At 44.2% G+C, this 20039-nt stretch overlaps 1 protein-coding gene and 1 long non-coding RNA gene across 6 annotated transcripts in view; one reads left to right on the top strand and one right to left on the bottom strand.

The window, feature by feature from the left end:
- Window positions 1–4975: 4975 nt before the first annotated feature.
- CYP1B1 (cytochrome P450 family 1 subfamily B member 1) lies at window positions 4976–14179 on the bottom strand. Of its 5 annotated transcripts, none has more exons than XM_035272772.3 (3): window positions 13056–14179; window positions 11623–12666; window positions 4976–8634 (listed from the first exon to the last, which is right to left on the bottom strand). In XM_035272772.3, exons 2-3 carry the CDS (start codon window positions 12663–12665, stop codon window positions 8046–8048), a joined length of 1632 nt encoding a protein of 543 aa, XP_035128663.1. In that variant the 5' UTR covers window position 12666; window positions 13056–14179; the 3' UTR covers window positions 4976–8045. The 5 variants fall into 5 exon arrangements, with proteins under 5 accessions (XP_035128663.1, XP_054101007.1, XP_054101008.1 ...); XM_054245032.2 differs by having other exon boundaries at window positions 13863–14179; XM_054245033.2 differs by having other exon boundaries at window positions 13406–13676.
- LOC128929643 (uncharacterized) overlaps window positions 12169–20039 on the top strand; it is a 99969-nt gene continuing 92098 nt past the window's right edge. Inside the window, exon 1 of the long non-coding RNA XR_013526661.1 lies at window positions 12169–12452. This is a non-coding gene — a long non-coding RNA (uncharacterized LOC128929643). The remainder of the gene's footprint in view (window positions 12453–20039) is intronic.

Raw genomic sequence — 20039 nt, 5'->3', positions numbered from 1 at the left:
CTACACATTCTAAACAGTGCCCCTCACACACAGCACACACACACAACCATACACACACACCACTTTGTTTTGTCTCTACAGCACTTACTGAAACCTCATTTTCTCTCCTCCCACACCCATCCCGCTAGAATATCAGCTCCATGAGGTCAGGGCCTGGGTGCCTTGTTCATTATTATATCATCAGTGCCCCAATAGTGTCTGCCAACCAATAGGTGATCAATTAACACTTAAGGCATTGAATTAAAATTGCCTCAGCTGGGAGGTTCCAACTCTTGCTCATTCCAAAGGCTGATGGTCTGCTTCCTGTTCTGCCTGTGAATCTGGCACCACCCTTACCTCCCCTGCAAGGACTTCAGCACAGGCCATGATCCTTGTTCACACATCCGGGCTTGACCTTCTTTTATCAGTGTTGCCGTCCTATTTCCTTGTCTGCCAGCAGCTGCCGTGCTACCTGCCAACTTCAGTTCAGCTTCACTTATGCTCATTTCACCAACTCCCCTTTAACATTTTTTTCAACCACTTTTCATCATTTTTTCGTGTAGTTGTATGAATTTTAACATATGTATACATCCATGCAACCACTGCCACAATAAGAAAACCCCTAAAACTCCACCAGGCTATCCCTTTGTGGTCATACCCTCCCTCCCCCTTAACCCTCCACAACCACTGATCTACTCTCCATCATGACACTTTTGTCTCTCACAGGCTGTGGTAGCAATGGAATTGTACAGTGTGTAACCTTTTGAGGCTGATTTCTTTCACTCAACATAATTCCCTTGAGACCCATTCAAGTTGTTGTGTGTATCAGTGGTTCATTTTTTTTTAATTGCTGAGTAGTATTCCTTTGTGTGGATGTAGCAGATTTTGTATAACTCTTTGAACTAATTGGAAGGAAATTCAGGTTGTTTTCAGTTTGAGGTCGTGATGAGTGCAGCTGCTGTACACATTCATGTATAGCTTTAGTGTGAATGTGTTCTCATTTCTCTCAGATGAATATCCAGGAGTGGCATCATATCGTAGCATTTTGCACTCCCACAAGCAATGGATGAAGGTTCTAGAAGGTTCACATCCTCCCCAGTACTTGGTATATATTATCAGTTTTGTCATTTCTTAAAAAATTCACACACTATGATAGGTTCGTAGTAATATTTCATTGTGTTGCATTTTCAGGAAAAAAATTAAAAAATAAATTATATCACAGAAAACAATAGTGAATCCTGTTTGTGTATGTGTGTATATGTATGAAATACACACAATCACATGCATAGATATATACTAAAGCATGTAAAATATATTTCATACTGTGAGGTTATGGTTTAAAAAACTTGAAAGCTATTGAGTTGGTGTTTCTGCTTTCTTCATAGTGACTAAGCAGAAACCTAAAAACCTTGAATAAGCTCAATTTACAAGCAAGGAAAAGAAACTGAGATTAGACTTCAAGGGTACCAATTGAAAACTGAGTCACAGGGAAGGTGAAGAGATCATCAGCTCTGAGAAGCAGGCTCGACAGAACTCACTCCACTTTTTTCACTCATGCTTCTGTATATACAATACGGTTCCATAACAAAATTGTTGGGACTTAGTCCCTGCTTTTCAGTGAATATACAATCTAATAGAGGAGATACGATGTAAACACAAGTATGGCTAAGGGAAGTATTGAAAAATTAGTGTAAATGTCTTTTTCCTCATTAAAAAAAATTCTATGTAATGCACCTCTCTCCCAAGAGAACATATTTCATTAAAAAATAAAGAGGTCATGGCCAGATGCAGTGGCTCACACCTGTAATCCCAACACTTTGGGAGGCTGAGGCCGGCAGATCACCTGAGGTCAGGAGTTCAAGACCAGCCTGACCAACATGGAGAAACCCCATCTCTACTTAAAATACAAAATTAGGTAGGCGTGGTGGTGCATGCCTGTAATCCCAGCTACTCAGGAGGCTGAGGCAGGAGAACCGCTTGAACCTGGGAGGCGGAGGTTGCAGTGAGCCGAGATTGTGCCATTGCACTCCAGCCTGGGCAACAAGAGGAAAACTACATCTCAAAAAAAATAAATAAAATAAAATAAAGAGGTCAAGCCATGTGTTGGTGGGGAGGTGGGTACAACTTCCCCTGATGCACAGCTGATAGGAGGGTGGACAGATTCGGCATTCTGGAGAAAATGCAATATTTAAATTGCATACACACTCACTTGCTGACCCAACACTTTTAATCATGGGTATGGCATACATTACAAAGTTTGCATAGGTCTGCAAGGAAACACATACCAAGCTGTTCCTTGCTCCATCATTTAGGGATCCTTGTTGGAGCCAGGGCCATCCACAGACTGGTCCAGTTTCCTGGGACGTGGCCTGTCTGTCTGATAGTGGCATATCACACTAGGTGTTGGTACAAGTGGCTCATCAGAACCCTTCCACCTCTCTGTAGAACATGCAGTTCTCATAAAGGATCCTCATGAAGTTGGAAGTTATCCAGGTATCTATTCCCAAGAGAGTGGATAGAGAAAATGTGGTGGATGAGTACCACAGAATACTAGGCAGCAGTTAGGAGCTATGGAATTACACAGGGATGGAGCTCAAAAATACTATGCTGAGAAAATATTAATCAACAGGATGAGATATGTACAACACTTACATAAAGCAAATCATTTATACGCAAAACAATATTACAAATGTTGCTGGAACTGCAAGCAAAAAGTGCTGTAATACTTATCCATTGAGAGAGAGAAACAAACGTAAAGAAATAGGAATAAATTAAAAAAAAGAAAAAGAGGCTGGCTGATTTTTCAGGCTTGCTCAGTGACTGTTAGCTCTGACCCAAAAGGATCTTAGACCTGATAGGCTTCTGCTGTATGACATTGTCCCACCTAAGGGGCCTCAAATGATTCAAAACTAGTTCTGGTAGGTCCAGTCAATTCTGTTTGCAAAGGCAAACTTCCCATCAAAAGGCCTGTTTCATGCCTTGGTTCTTGTCTCTCACTCTGGCCAGCGCTCACAGGCTCTGAGAGACAGAGGGTTCTGATGAGCCACTTGCACCAGCACCTAGTGTGATGTGCCGCTATCAGACAGACAGGCCATGTCCCAGGAAATTGGACCAGCCTATGGAGGGCCCTGGCTCCAACAAGGATCCTTGGTCCACACAGGTTCTAGGACAGAAGTTTTAGGATTATAAGACAAAGCATGACTGTTTGGTTGGTTTTTGGCTTTGCTTAAGGAACGGTGTAAAAGAGCTTTTCTCAGAAGAGAGCAGTGTGGTGAAGACTCCCGCACAATGTCAGTTACTCCGACTGTGGTGTGGTGGAATGTGCCTTAGACAAAGGAAGTAAATCGCTGGCGAAACTCCCAGGATCTTATGGCCTAAAAAAAAAAATAGATGTACTATCCTGTAAATCCAAGCACAGGCACATTAGGAAGGGACAAACTGGGGTACAAAGACAATGGGCTTTGAATTAGTTCATCTCCAGGGAAAATCTGGATGAGAATACTTCTAACTATATAATTTTGGCCCATTACTTTATCACATCCCTCAGAAGACTATTGTGCAATAGTGCATCAGAGAGTTTAGCACAGTGACGCAAAAAGCGTACATGCTCAACACATTTTAGTTCCATTTCTTCCCTGCATACCTGACACTTGTTGAAAAGTGTGTGTGAAGAACACAGCATGCGTCCTCAAAGCCTGTATGTAGCTTAGCAGAGGGGCTACAAGCATGAGCTGTTACCTATAGCGTGTCCATATCTATGTAAACTAGATTATTTTCCTTCACAATTTCAGGTTAAAAATAATTGCTTTTGAATGTATTTGAATATATTTAATCTTTTTTTCTCCTTTCCTTTTCTTTTTCTGAGATTTATTAGTTAACAGACTGAAACTGGAGAGCAGAAAGCATGTGAGAGTTACTGAGCCAAGGAGAGTTAACAGCCAGTTAACTTCTGTTGCACTTATGCAGAAAAATAGACTGGCTTTGAGGTTGAAGAAACAACCTCTGTAAGTTTCCAACAACCACGCCTGTCTTACTTATGTCCAAAGCTGCATTCATTTCCCACTCTGTTCTCCGGTCTTGTACTCTATTGGATTGATTGGGTAGAATCCAATTCTGCTAGACAGTTTTGCAGAAACTGGCCCCAATTATAATTATTTAAAGGAATCTTTTTCGCGTGAAAATATTTCCTTCACTTATTCTGAACTGTCCCGACATTTCCAAGATCCTACTGTTATCCATATGGAAAACCAGTGAATATTCTCTTAAACCGCCCCATAGCCATAACTTCTGGCTGCTAAAGTGAAGTTCCCAAGCCAAAGTATCAATGCCATTGTGTGCAATTTTTACTGCATTTCCTGTTTTCACAGTTAAAGGAGCTGTAGTCTGGAAGATAAGGAGCCTTTGGTACTGCACAGCCCTGTCATCTGTGAGTGCGGGGAGTGAAGGCCTGAAGACTTGTGACCTAGGCCCTGTGAAGTCAAGTCTTTTTGCCAAGTAAAAAGATCAGCAATAAAATATTTCCACATAGTACATGACAGAATACTTGTACCCATCTTATTTTATTGGACATTAATTGTACCTATTAAGGCACATATCCCTTTAAAAAATGATGGAAGAAAATATTCAGAGAAAGGACTGGTGTGTAGCTGAGGAGGAAAAATGTGTACTGCATTCTTTAGACAAAGCAGAAATCGATCAGCAACTTGAAGTCTCAAGCTATTCAATCTTTCAACATTGCAAATTAATTCTCATTTGGCTCGATTGTTTGCATTGAAATTTAACTTCTCTGTTGGTTCTTACAAATTCAAAAATACAAAGATTCGAGATTTGGTTGGTGAAAACCTACAGGAAAAAAAAAAGCATGCGGCCTCAGCCTGAAATGTAGAATGGACAAATAAAATGAATGTTTTATTGGAATAATCCATAGTGATAGTTGAAATAAAGTGACGCATTAGACTATATTTGCTACAGCATAAAATGAAACTTCATAACAAGATTATGAAAGTGATTTTTATTATTATTGTGGTAATGGTGTCCCAGTATAAGTAAAGAGATACGATTTTTTTTTCATTTGGTAGAGCGAACAGTAAAAGCTACATGTAAATGTGTCACCAGAATGTATTTTGGTTACAACTATGTATTGTCATTATTATGTGCATGCTAAAAGCATTCATGATAAAGTACAAAAATAAGAAAAGGTTAAATAAGAAGGTATCCTTAAGTTTTAAACAAGTATACCTTTTAATCACACAGTTGTATCACAGCTGAAAACACACATATTAATATATACTGCTATGCAACTATTTGATCTAATATAGATCTAGTATGAAAATATTAAGGCTGTAGTAATACTTCACAGGTAAAGGCTAAGTTCTGGGACATGAAAGCTTTTAGCAAATTCAGAAGATAAACCTGAGACATCTTTTTGTTTTGGAAAAAAGCAATTTTCTTACAAAATCAAAGCTTTGACATACAAATCAGGCATTTAATAAACATTATACTTTATTGCAATAACCTGGAGTGAAACATCTGACTTTAACGGTCATCAGCAAATACATTCTGTCTCTGGTAGAAATACAATGAGGCTTTCTGATTAAAGCAGTAATCTGATTACTGCAGTCTCCAAATTCAGTTATTTTTATTCTTTTTTTGTCTTCTTTTCCTTCCTTTAACTAGGGTGTAAACATATTAAATAAGCCAGGTAACCTCCAAGCACCTTACTTTATTCTATATAAACTCAGCTTTCCCTTTGCTGCAAGCATCAGATGACGACTGAGCCTACGTACATAAAAACAGATTACAGCGCATCTGGACCTGGTTGATGTAATGAGGCATCCAGATTGGTACATGATTATTTTTGCTGCTACACATTTCTCAATCTAAAAAAAATAGGCTACAACGGCCCAAGTTCACTGTCTCAGCCTTGCTGGGGTATAATATTTTGGAATGGCAAGTGTCAAAAAATTTAAATGTATTGGGGAAGTCTGATTTCAATAGTTGACTTTAAAGCTTTGAAAAATACTGGCACAATTTTTTATATTCAAGAAGTACAGCTATGAAATTTTATAATATTTCAAACCACAAAACAGATCTGCTATGTTGTAGATTTTTTAACAGCCTATTTGAGATTTAACTCTGCTACGCCAAATATCTTTTTTCTAAATGCTCATGCTTCGAATTTTGTGCTCCAAATTAATTAATTTGGAATGAGTGGGAAAATGTTTAGCCATCTTTCCTTCTTTTCAGTCTTTCTGTCTTTTCTTTTGCCATGCCCCCAACACACACACAAAACTATCATAAACTCCCTTTCTTTAAATTTTGGTATAGAGATTACAAAAAGCTAAATAAAATTTAATAAGCACTTAGGAAACTGTAAAACTTCCTCTGGAAGTTTAATTGCAATGAAATTTAAAACTTGAAACTTCACTTTTCTAAATGTTTTCAGGTTGTTACATAAACCAAACACATACATTTCATTTGCCCTTTATGCTTTCCCAGCTACCAAAGTAATTGCCATCTTAGAAAACACGACTGACCTTATCTCTACTGTCTTTTCCAAACAGCTTCCAAGACTATCTTCTGATTCTGACTTTCCAAAAAGCAGACATTAATGTTAACTTTCAAAAAAACCATCTAGAAAAGAGACTTGGTCAGTGTAATGAGAGTTCCGTCCCCAACTCTTGCCACCTCGTAAAAAGAACATCCAGAAAATTCATATTTTTCATTATTAATTGGACAGACACATCTTAGATTTCTCTGCCTTCCATGGGGTAATGGTCAGATTTCCACTAACTTCAACTGGAACTTAATAATCAGAATAGCTTTAAAATTAAGTTAAAATGTAAACATGCCATGAATTTGGAATTTTAGCATATTAATTAGGTCATTTTCAAATAGAGATTCTGTATTATAAATAGAATTTCAATAAAGACTTTATAAAAATAAGAACATATCTTAGGATATAATGTTGAGATTTGCCAAAACTTGTGTGAAGAAAAGAGACTACTTAGTTTTCATGTCAAAAATAGGCGGTTGATTTAATCAAGCTCATTTTTAGCTCACTTGGTTGCATTGGTTGTACTTTTCAATTTGCAATAATATACAAGACATATATTATTCAACCTTTTCCTGAACAAGATAATACTAATATATGGCTTATGGACAGTTAAGTAATATATTACATACTATTTGGTGACTTTTTTTTTTTTAACCTATGAGACTTACTGAAGTCTGTACATTGCAGTCACATAATTTAAAGCTTGGCCGGGCTAGTAATCTTTTTGTTTTCTTTGCTCATAATTGAAAATCTATACTTTGGCAAGCAAGAGAGGTACAACGTCAGCTCAGAGTTTTACAATTTAACAATGTATACTTTAAAATTCATGATAAATCGTGGAACCCCACTATACTCACTAATTCAACTACTGATTTCTTTTTGAGCAACTGCCTTTATGATTTATGCTTAAAAGTGAGGAAGTATACCAGTAGGCAAAAGGATAAATCCACCCATAAATACTAGACCTAAGTTATTTTCCTGAAAAGGTGAGAAGAGAATTTCTGCTCTTTATCTTTTCCCTTAGCACCTTCAATCACATACCTTACACTGAAATTACTTGTCTCTGTCTCTTCAACAATATATTCTGAAACTTTGTTTAATACACTTTTTGTCTATTTCTGCATATGGGAGACCAATCTTGAATTCACACCAAAAATGGCATGGTTACCAAAATAGTCTGTGTAAGTGTTTGGGTTTGTTTGTCTATGTGTACGTTTTAACGCGAAAAATATTACCTTCAGAAATAAGCAAGATGCATTATATGTATAATAATTCCTTGGGCTCTTTAAGTCTTTGACTCAAAAAAATCTCCCAGAAGTTCCTGCAGAGGCCACTACTCATGAAGAACCACTGGGTATGGGGCACACCTCGCCTGGATGGGCAGCTGATTTATGCTCACCTTAGAGGCTAATTGAGAGGCAGCACAAAGAGGAACTAGAAAAAAACTGAATTTTACTCCTCATCTCCCAAGATGTGAGTATTTCTAAAATTTCAGCTTGCCTGTGGCTTCTTATTGGCAAATTTCCTCGGCTTGTAACTTTTGGACAGCACTATCAAGGATCTCCATGGACTCTCTGAGAGTGACATTGACTTTAAATGACTTGGGTTTAATGGTCAGACCATAACTGAAATTCATTTTCGCAGGCTCATTTGGGTTGGCCCTGAAATTGCACTGGTGGGCCAGGATGGAGATGAAGAGAAAAAGCTGCATCTTAGAAAGTTCTTCACCGATGCACCGCCTTTTGCCCACTGAAAAAATCATCACTCTGCTGGTTAGGTCCTTGTTGATGAAGCCGTCCTTGTCCAAGAATCGAGCTGGATCAAAGTTCTCTGGGTTGGGCCACTTCACTGGGTCATGATTCACAGACCACTGGTTAACAAAAATCACCGTGTCCTTGGGAATGTGGTAGCCCAAGAGAGAGGTGTTTGCAGCGGTGGCATGAGGAATGGTGACAGGCACAAAGCTGGAGAAGCGCATGGCTTCATAAAGGAAGGCCATGACATAGTGCAGGTTGGGCTGGTCATCCATGCAAGGCAGACGGTCCCTCCCCACGACCTGATCCAATTCTGCCTGCACTTGAGCCTGTACATCAGGATACCTGTTTGGTGTTTAATATGGAGGGAGAAAAGCAAGTGAGCAAAATTAATTCTTCTATCATCTAGAAAGCACATTATAATTTATTTGAATTCTACTTTTCCTTAAACAGGCTATCTAGCTCAGTGACTAAATTAATATTTCTGGGGAAAAAAATCTAAAACAGCTTCCTCATTTCTCACTAAGTTACAAGATGGACTTTAGGAATTATAGCTCCTGTGATAGGCCTTGAATGGCTAAAACTCTCTTTCCCATTATGAGTCAAAAAACTCTAAGTTTTCCCAGCCTAAAAAAGCACAATAGTAGATAAGGGCAATTTTCTACTGGGTACTGCAGGGACAGTGCTTATAGCCCACAACTCTTTTTAGGGGCCCATGAAAATAAGTCTTTTACAATCTTCAGACCTAAAAAAAACTCACTTATAGGTAGAAGAAAGTCTTTTCATACATCATTTTAATGTATTCCTCTTTATATATTAAGGTAGTCATAAAATTTAATTTTTAACTTTTTGTATGGTATAAGGAGTCTACAAAGGCAAAAGCACCCAGGACCCACAAAAGTTAAAATGTGGCTCTGAAAGATAAATTTTTTTCTCCCTCATTTCCCTGCAAAATTCCAACAGATGTGCAGTTCTCATTTCATACAAAGATAATTGGTGTCCTGACGGATAAAGCTACATACTGTATTTTTTCAATTTAAAAGCCAATTCCCAATGTTTGTAAAATCATGGTACAAACTGTAATACTTATTCACTGTTGATGATATAAACTGGTACAATCATTTTTAAAAAACAAAATCTTAGTACAAGTGAAGAGCCATAAAAGTAACCTCTTCCTGCCTCATTTTAAACCCAGAAATCCATGCCCAGAAATGTATTTTCAGAAAATAATTTAAGAGGTACAAAAATAAGTAACCACAACAGGACCTAAAATTCTAAAAATTAGCCAGGCATGGTAGTACACACCTGTAGACCCAGCTACCTAGCAGACTGCGGCAGAATTGCTTGAGCCCGGGAGTTTGGGACCAGCCTGGGCAATGTAGTGGGACCCTGTCTCTAAGTAAGTAAATCCATAAAATTAAAATTAAAATATTAAAAGTGCCATCAAGGCCAATGACCAATGTTAAAGTTCAATAAGTGCTGATACATTATCATGGCAAAATACTATGTAGCCATCAAAAATTACCAAAATAAATATTAAAAGACTAGAAATGTCCACTACCTTAATTCAGAAGTCAAAAAACATTTAACTGATTATTTGCAACTCCAAAAAAAAAAACCATATAAACATATGTGATGAAATGGAGAGTTATTTTAAAAATTCATTCTTCAACATCATATTGCAGGAGTCTGCCAACTTTTTTCATAGAGACATGTATGGTGGGGAGAGCCAGATAGTATGTATTTTAGACTTTGTGGACTGAACCCTCTTTGTTGCCGTACTCCGCTCTTCCCCGTGTTACAGAGCAAATGCAGCCATAGAAAATGTATAGATGAATGGGTATGACTGCTTCAGCAAAATGCATATGCAAAAACAGACTGTGTAATTTGCCAAGCCCTGTCATACTGTCTTTTCACTAAAAAGAAAAAAAAATCAGCATATTGAATTGAAAGTGACCCCCAAATGGTTTTATTTCTTTTTGCAGCCTAATTGGAGCGCTCGGAGAACTATTGTGGTTCTAATGAAAAAGAAAGCCTATTTCAAAAGATAAAATGCCTATGTGGGGACGCAAAAAACCTGTGGATCGTGTTCTGGAATTTTCTTTTCCCCGATCTCTGGTTGACTTTTCTTTATTCAATTTCTGCCTCTGCCTTACCCACCATGTATGTTTCTATGATTGTAATACTAAAAAGTCATTTTAAGTATACAGAAACTTTAAATTTGTGAAAATAGCTGTACAGTGTCTAAGAATACAGATTACAGTGGATTGTAATAAGAAGAGTCATTCTCTCCCAAACACTGTACTGTGGCGCCTGCAGATTTAGCATCTCCAATTGCTCACTTGCGCGCCAAGAAATGACACAATCAGGATTTCTGGTCTCTTAGGCAATCAAGATTTGCCTTGCAAAACATTTGCCCTTAGGGGTAATGTTTCCAGAGTAAAGACAGACTGCCAAGTTAAATATGGATTTCAGATCAACAAGGGTTAATCTTTTAGTGCAAGTATTCCCCTGTAAAACTTACTTTTCTTTTGCTAAATTTGGCAACCCGACACCAGGGACCCGTGGAATCGGTGCGATCGGAGCTTAATAGAGACCAAGGTGGCCATAAGGGGGTCCGCTAACAGCAGGGTCCGGAGAGGTCTGCAGGCGCCTCCTGAATACCCCATCTGCCTCTCTGGATGCTACTCTGCACTCGTAAAAGTGATTGCTTCTTGTTTTCTACCCCAGCATTTCTCAAACTCCTAGCGCGGATGTTTTATAAACCTAGCACTGCCCGCTAGTTGTGGCCGCCTTCCGAAAGCTTCTGTGCGGGTTACCCGTCGGCTGGCCCGGCCTCCGTGGGCTTCCTTGGCCTGGAACAAAGCCCAGACGGGCAGCAGCCTGCTTTCAGCGCCCAGGCTGGATGGCCTCGGATCCACACCGAGGACTAGCCCAGAGGCTGCTGTGTTTAACATATTTGCAGTGTTACCCTTTCTTTCGGAACTATTCCATTTCTGCTTCTACTGCTCCAGGGAGAGAGATACAGGGTTCATCTCCAGGCACTTAAAAACTCTTGTTTTGAAAATGTGTTCTTACTGGAAAGCAGGGGAAGGGAGGATAGAGACAAGATCAAAGATGCCAAGAGGTCGGGGTACCGCTGGGTGGGGTGCGCGCGCGTGTCTCAGCCCTCACTGTGAGTCCCCTGGCTTTCTCTTTCCCGACGCGCGATCTTGGTTTTGAGGGGTGGGGACCTGGAGCGAAACCCCAAACCCGGCGCGCTGCTTGCGAACTCAGCATTTTGACCTTTTTCAGAGGAGAAAAGACCTGACCCACACCTCCCGGAGGCTTTACCTGGTGAAGAGGAGGAGCAGCCACTGCAGCGCGGTGGACAGGGTATCCTGGCTGGCGCCGAAGATGTCAGTGACAGTGGCCGGTACGTCCGCCAAATCCAGCCGCGCGCCATCATCGTCGGAGTCCCCGGTCGCCTTCTTTTCCGCAGAGAGTATGAAGGCGTCCATCATGTCGCGGGGGGTGGCCCCGGGCCGAAGGCTTTCGCGGTGCCTCAAGAACTTGTCCAGGACAAAGTTGCTGAAGTTGCGGTTGAGCTGCTCGAATTCGCGGAAGGCGGTGCGCACTGGGTTGGGGAAGCGCTGCAGCCAGGGCATCACATCCACCAGGCTGCCCGCGCCCACCGTGCGCCCGAACTCATCATTGTGGCTGAGCAGCTCACGGAACTCGGGGTCGTCGTGGCTGTAGCGGCAGCCGAAGCACACGGCGCTCATGACATTGGCCACGGCCACGATGGTCAGCGGCCTCGGGTCGAGGAAGGCGCCGTCCGCGCTGCCGCGCACCAGCAGCGCCACTAGCTCGCGCGCTTCGCTCAGCACGTGGCCCTCCAGGACTTGGCGGCTGCGCGGCTGGCGCGTGGAGAAGGCGCGCATCGTGCTGTGGGCTGCGCGCCGCTGCACCTTCCAGTGCTCGGAGTAGTGGCCGAAAGCCATGCTGCGGCCCCCGGATACCACGCGGAAGGAGGCGAAGGACGGCCGATCGGCGAAGGCCGCGCCTTGCTGCAGCAGGGCCTGATGGATGGCGCGCTCGCCATTCAGAACCACTATGGGGCAGCTGCCCAGGCGGATCTGGAAGACATCGCCATAGCGCCGCGCCAGGCGAGCGAACGAGAGGTGAGCCGCCTGGCCCACAGCCGCAGCATTTCCGATCAGTGGCCACGCGAACGGCCCCGGGGGCGCGAACCCGAGCGGCCGCCTCCGCTGCCTCAGCAGCCACTGGCCCGCATGCACAAAGGCTAGCACCGACAGGAGTAGCAGGAGCGTGGTCTGCTGAACGGACAGCGGGTTTAGCGGCCAAGGGTCGTTCGGGCTGAGGCTGGTGGCCATGCTGGGGACAGAGAGGAGAAGGCGTGACACTCAGGTGTGCAGAGACAGGAGCGGGCGTCCCACCCCTCTATATCAGCCTTGGGCGACTGAGTGCCACTGTGTGAAGAGGTCGGAGCTGACTCTCTGGAGAAGTGGCCAAAGACGCCCTTTCCCATCCCCAACCCAGTCACCCTTGGAGAAGAGAAAGGGCGTGTTTCCACTTCCCAGTGACCCAGCGCCAACTCTTCCCCTCCCCGCCAGGCGCGTAACGGTTCCTGCAATTTGGGGACAGCGCCGCGGTCATCGAGGCGGCGGTGCTTGATTTCCTTTAAAGTGCCTACCACTCCACCCCCTACCTGCAAGAAGCCATCTGAAGGGGTCGTGGGACAGCGGCTCCGCAGAGAGACTGACCTGCGGGAAGGTGCAGTTTCCAGTGGCGCGGGACAGCCGGCTCCGAGAAGGGGCTGGGACCTTTGCCTAGGGCAAGACGTCAACAGGAACCCGCAGGCCCGCCCTGGACACCTGCTCCCCGAACTGGGAGCTTTAAATCCCACTTGAGTCTCTTGGCGTTGTCAGAGCCAGGAGGGAGTGGATTGGGATGGGGACGGAGAAAGGTGCTTCTCTCCCCGAGCCCCGCTGCACTTGGGGACCTGCAAAGTAGGGGTTTCCTCACAGCGCGGGGATCAAGACTGGGGATCGGTGAGGGGCATCAATACCCATACCCTTGCGGCTCTCACAGCTGGCGTCGCAGAGGTGCTTACTTCCACTCCGGAGTCAAAGCGCGCCATCCCGGTTTTTAAGTACTGGGTAGAGAGCAGCCCGACCTGGCAAGGCGGGGCCTGCGGGGGCGGGGCGCGCCGCAATCTAAGCCACTTTGACCCAACTCGTCGGGGCGCACCCGCCGGCCTCGGACCTCTACCCGGAGGCTTTCATGGGAGCGGAGGTGTCCACGTTTCATTGTATGGTAACCTCTCTTCATCACAGCCACCTCCAATCGAGGCCGCACGGTGGCCCCAGAACCGCGCTCGGGACAACCTTCCCCTGCCGCTGCCCTACACGTGGGAGCGCGCCCCGCCCCGAGCGCACGACCTCCCTTCCCTCTCGGCGACTTGAACTTGCTTCCCGGAAAGCTAGGGTAGTAGCAGCGGTTAGCCTCACAGCACCCCTGGTTTGTTGTTGTTTACATTTTATCTTAGTTTGTTGCAAACAAATTCCCACCTCCGTGGAGCCTCTTTAGCGTGCAAAGTTTTTTTCCAATTCTTGCGGCGAGATCACGAATCCCTGAAAGTAGCCGCTCCTCAGCCCCCGGGCCCCGACAGTCTTTGGGCACACAAAGGCTCCTGGGGCGCAGCTGGCCGAGAAGTTTCCCGGGTAGAGACCACTCCTGGTGGCGCCGCCCGCTGGAGGGCGCGGGGCCGCCGAGGCTGCGACGGAAGCGGGGAGCCGAGCTGGGGCGACCTGGTGGGGGTGGGCTGGGGGAGCAAGCGGGGCGGGACCCGAGCGGGGCGGAGAGTGGCTGGAGGAGGCAAATCTCCGCGAGCTGCGAACTTTCGGGTTGAAAAGTTTCCGCAGTCGCCTCCCCCTTGCGTGCGGAGCTGGGCTTTGCGTGCATGGTTTCTGGAACGTCGGCTTCAGTCATATCCCTGGGCGCTGCCGGCGGCCGCCCCTCCCGTGCTTCTCACGGCACCTGACTGGCGGAGGCGGCGGCAGAGGGTGGGGTACTGGCCGCCACCACCCTTGGCGTGGGGTGCCGGCAGCCGCCACCCTCGGCTGCGCACGCACAGTCGCGCCTGCAGGGCCAGCAAAGCGGACGCTCGGGCCACCACCTTCTCGAAGGCCGAGCGGGGGCACGCATCGCGACCTCGCCGCGCATCCGTGGCTCTGTGGTCCTCCTAGGCGCAGGTGCGGTCGCGAAGGGGACGCTCGGGCCTAGGTGGCTTCCCCGACCCGGTGCGCTCTTTCCTACAAGCTGGTGCATAAGGATTTTCAAGAAAGCTGAAAGAACAAGGTCTTCACGAGGCGGGGAGGAGGGGGAATTCGAGGGAAGAGGTGGGATGTGTCTAGTACAATTCCAGGTAGGAATTGTACCTCCTAGCTTCATCAAAGGATAAGTATAAAAGTTGTGGGTTCACCACGGACAACACAGCACTTTGAGCTCCACCCGCATAGGGAATCTCGTGCTATTATTGACCCTTTACAAATGAATAAACTGAGCTTCAGAGAGGTTACGTGACTTAACCCAGGTCACGCAGCCATCAAGAAATGGAGCCAGGACTTGAAGCCACGAAGTCCCACTCCAGATCCTTCATATAAGTTTATACGGAAGAAAATTCCAGATAAGAGGCCCCAGATGCCTTCTTTCCTGCCTCCCTTAAAAAAAAAAAAAAAAATTCACCTAGGACCGGCCGCAGGGCTCACGCCTGTAATCCCAACACTTTGGAAGGCCCAGACATGCGGATCACTTGAGGTCAGCATTTCGAGACCAGCTTGGCCAACTTGTTGAAACCCCGTCTCTACTAAAAATACGAAAGTTAGACGGGTGTGGTGGCACGTGCCTGTGGTCCCAGCTACTCCGGGGCGTAGGCAGGAGAATTGCTTGAACCTGGGAGATAGAGGTTGCAGTGAGCAGAGATTGCACCACTGCACTACAGCCTGGGTGGCAGAGTGAGACGCTGTCTCAAAAAAAAAAAAAATCAGCTGCAAGAAATGTTTAATTATTGCTTTTGTTTTCATGATTGAGAATTCTGATAGTATCAGAGAAGAAATAGTATGCTAACCCTTTGCAATTAAATTGGTCAGGAGGGAGGCCGGTGGACTGTGTGTCTCATAGCTGACCCGGGAATGCTTGATTAAGTTGTAAAGAAACACAAAGAAGTGTCTGAAGAGAATCTGACTTCTTGAGAGATTGAAGCCAGCAATAAATTTTCTGACCTGATGAGGAAATAAATGTCTTTCTGTGATGGCTTTTTTGTTTGTTTGTTTTTTAGACAGAGTCTCACTCTGTCGCCCGGGCTGGAGTGCAACGTCAAGATCTCCGCTCACTGCAACCTCTGCCTTGTGGATTCAAGTGATTCTCCTGCCTCCTGAGTACCTGGGATTACCACCAGGCCCGGCTAATTTTTTTTTTTTTAGGTAGTAACGGGGTTTCACCACATTTGCCAGGCTGGTCTCAATCTCCTGACCTTGTGATCCACCCACCTCAGCCTCCCAAAGTGCTGGGATTACAGGCGTGAGCCACCTTGCCCAGCCTATGGTGGCTTTTATTTGGTATCTTTTGAAAAGTTTTCTGGAAATGATTTCACACACTGATGGGGAACTCAGTGATGGAGTTTTAGTTTCTGAGCAGTTGCATTGGTTTAATAATAAGCTGAGATGGTCTACATGGCCTTTGAAATGAGTTTCATAGCAACTTTAGCAAGACCCTTGCCTAATAATTCAAGACTCTGGTGCATGCCTCAGTCTCTCATAGATTTTAATTTGGTAGACAGGAATTATCTATGAGCTAATGCCAATTCTGAGCTGTTGACATTCCTGAAATCCTTTATCACAATATCTCTGCCAGAAAGAATGGAAGTTACCTTTAAGTAAGTTCCTGTATTTAAAAAGTATAAAACGAGATTGTTCCTAAGACCTCCTGTCCAACTCCTCAATAATGCCATCTAGTTTTTAGATCAACTAGATGCGTGCTTTCCTGCCATCACAGATAGATCAGATATATCCTCCAAGCTGCAGTTCCTTAGGCTCAGCTCTTTTTCCAGGACATGACTCAAAAATCAGAGGAACCAGGTCGGTAAGTGCTGTCGGAAAGATAAGCGCTTATCAGTTGTGGCAAACGAAAATGACTGGCTATGGTATCACTTCCTGCAGAATCTTCAAGCATGGGGTTCTTAGGGCTTTATGGTGCAAATTTCATTGAACATCCCATCTGGTACCCTGAGGAGGACTTTGGATAAATCCAGAGCAGCCTGTGGCTACCCCTGATCCAGCTCAAGGCAGAGCCCTCCCTCTACTGAGAATCTACACAGGCTCTTTAATTATCATGACAACTTCTCAACCAAAGCAGGGACCTAAAGCCCAGGAATCTCCTTTCAATCAACAAAGAATATGGGCATTTTGCCCTCCCAAATCTCAAACTTGAATTGTCTGTTGCAAATAACTTTTAAAAAGAACAGCTAAGCTAGAGGGATAGTTTAAAGTAGAGGTTTAAAATATCTTATCTTGTATTGATTCCAAGGAACAACTTAAGCTTGTTTAAGCAGGACAGGAATGCACTGGCCCATGTGCAGAGAAGGATAACTGTGATGCTTCACAGGGTGCAGGGATCCAGGCTGCTCTACTAGCTCTCTGCCTATGCTGGTCTTTGCTTGGGCTTTCGCTCTCTGCAAGGTGGGGGGCTGGCCTTAGGCAGCCTAAAATTAACAAATCAAAGAGAAAGAGGACAGTTCTCCTCCAGGGTCTTAGAAGGACTCCAGTGGGCCAGACTGGCATCGGGTTTTACCCTGTGACCAAGGGCTTGTTCTGTCATCAGAACGAAAGAGATGGCGGAACACACTAAGAAGCCAGAGCCAACCCAGTGCACTCCATGTATACATGTCTGCCTATTGCTTTCCTTGGGTTGCAGGATAACCCAAGGAAACCCAAAGCCATTATTGTTGTTATTATTTTAAATCAGCAGATCCATGCGTTGCTCTTAGAGCCAGTAGCCCGGAAAGCTCTGCCCTTCTGCATCAGGCTGGAAGTGAGTTTTCTTCATGGTTGTCTTCTCTAGCGTGACCCCTGCATCAGTTTTGTGGGTTACCCATATGGGTAAACTGTGCTTTTCCAATCCCCTCCAAATACGCATATCCACATGTGCTGAGGAGAGTGGAGGAGAAGTAGTCGTCTCTAGTAAACCCTTGACATTTGGGTGGGCAGGATTCAGTAATCAGGCACATGCTGGTAGGCAATAGGAGCAGAAATAAAGAGACACATCAAATGGCTGAGGGCGTGGTAGAGGGAGGAGCTGTAGGATAATGCATACCATGTGCTGGACCATGAAAGGAATCTTAGGAATTGATACCAAAACCCTGCGCCTCACCTGAAATGCTCCACTTCCTTCCTCCTGGTAATACACCAGCAGAGAACCACAGAGTTGATAAGAAGATATTTTATCTAATCTCAGAAGCCATCATTTGTAGGATGTACCCTTATTTTTATGTACTAATATAAAGAAAGGAAGCTACCAATTAGAATTGCATCATGGACTGTAAGATACATCCAGATTTCAGAGATGTTAAAATGTAAAGTAGAAGGTATGATTTGGAGCTGACAAGCATTATACAGGCCAGCAAGGATTCTCTCTTTGTATTAAGCACTTTCCAGGTTTCTTGGATGTAGTGATTAGGACCAAGGGTATTGGCTACCAAAGCCATTCCCATTTCTATTAGTGTTATTTCATGTAGACAATTGATTTTTTCTCAATTCCATGTAAAGTTTGGTGAGAAGCTGTTTTAAAAGATTCTGCTATTTTTATTGACCTAAATTAATCTAAGAAAATATATCACTTGCTAAGTAGATGCAGCTTAAAACAAGTTTCCTATTCATGCTCCCCTTCCAAGCTGGTTGCCCATAAGCTCTTTCTGGTAAAAGCTACATGTATTGTAGTTTCTCACCAGAATGCATCCTTAAGTATTTAGAGGTAAAGGAGTGTAATATCTTCCACTTACTCTCAAATGACTCAAGGAAAAAAGAGAGGGGTAGGGGGAGAAGGAGAGGGAGAAAGAGGAGAATAAGAAAGTAAATGTGGTAAATGTTGATTGGAGGATCTAGATAAATGGGCGTCTTTGTGATTTCTTGAAACTCTTCTGTAATTATATCAAAATTAAAAGTTAAATATAAGAACATAAAAAACTATCTTCCCAGCATTTTGATCTCACGTTGCCTTCTTCGCTTCTGTTGATGGTTTCTTGTAAGCAAGGTCAGTGGAAAGAAAGTGGGATTGGTCTGCAGTTCAGGGTGCTCCATCTTATATGTCATTCCTGGAGTTCAGGACTAATAAAAAGTTTGTGCTGGATTGTGATCATTTTCCTCAGCACTGTGGATTATAACCTGTACCTTCTCTGCTGTCTTTGTTTTTTGAATGGTTTGAGTATATCTTGTCTCTTTTATCTTAGGCTTTCTTCAATTCCTTTTGAAAACAGAAGAAATATAACATAAAGCAGTGTCATGCCCTTAGTTCTACTGTGCTCCTGTTTTAAGGACATAAGCTACTCAGGGCTCCATGTGCTTCATAAATGCAGCAAATGGTGCTATGCTTTAATGTTTCTTCCCAGCAACATTCCCAGTTCTTTCTTTCCTTTGGTTTGCTTCCTTCTGCGCTTTTCCTTCCCTTTGCTTCATCCTTCTTTCTTCTCTCTCATTCTGTCTCTCATTTTCCCTTCTCTAAGTCCACTCCTCCCTTCCTCACCCTCATTCCCTCAAGACCTCCACTCTTGCCTCCACCCCCCTTTCTCTGTTCTACTATCTCCCTTCCTGTCTTCATTCTCTCTCTCACAGAAGATTAAAGAGTAAGGACAGGGGAAAAGAGTGAAGGAAATAAGTGGGAGCAGAGAGATACAGCAACTAAGAAAAAGAAAAAGGAACAAAATATCCAGCCCTGGGGCTAAAAGATAGTCATGGTGATCAGGCATTTTGTCTGGGTTCTCAGCAGCGCACCTACCTTTCCTGCTCAATGTTTGAGCATGTGCCTCTGCTGCTTAATATTTGTGGGGTGAAGCTCCTACCGACTCAGCACAGTGACGATTCCATACGAAGGGAAGGGATGCCAAGGTCTGTGGTTGCTTTTGCACATTTGTTCTTTGGGCTTCTACTACCACCTGCTCCAGTTCCTGAAATAGACTTTTCTTCTTCCTCTTCCTCCTCCTCCTCCTCCTCTTCTTCTTCCTCTTCTTCTTCCTCCTCCTCCTCCTCTTCTTCTTCCTCTTCTTCTTCTTCTTCGAGTTTTGCTCTGTCCATCTCAACTCACTGCAGCCTCCACCTCCCATGTTCAAGCGAGTCTCCTGCCTCAGCCTCCCAAGTAGCTGGGAATACAGGGGCGCACCATCATGCCTGGCTAATTTTTGTATTTTTAGTAAAGACTGGGTTTCACCATGTTGGCCAAGCTGGTCTCAAACTCCTGACCTCAGGTGATCCACCCACTTCAGCCTCCCAAAGTGCTGGAATTACAGGCATGAGCACCACACCCAGCCTGCAATCAATTTTTCTTACAATGAAAGAGGGAGCCTCGTGTCCCCGACTTTAGTCAACAGGGAAACACTTCACTTTCCTAATTATTTGACCAAGCACAGAAAATCTTTAGGCAGATGATGAAAATCTTTAGGTTTTCATTATTATCTTTATTTTCTACAAATAAATATT

The sequence above is a fragment of the Callithrix jacchus genome, chromosome 14, assembly GCF_049354715.1.
Source record: "Callithrix jacchus isolate 240 chromosome 14, calJac240_pri, whole genome shotgun sequence".
NCBI lineage: Eukaryota > Metazoa > Chordata > Mammalia > Primates > Cebidae > Callithrix > Callithrix jacchus.
The sequence above is the reverse complement of the archived record's forward strand: the minus strand, read 5'-3'. Positions and strand labels throughout refer to the sequence as shown.

What these genes read in the sequence shown, in the direction of transcription:
- CYP1B1 (XM_017964402.4), bottom strand. An exon ending in CTGCTCCTCCTCTTCACCAG is followed by an intron (nt 8,635 to 11,622) that starts GTAAAGCCTCCG and finishes AACACCAAACAG; the next exon opens with GTATCCTGATGTACAGGCTC.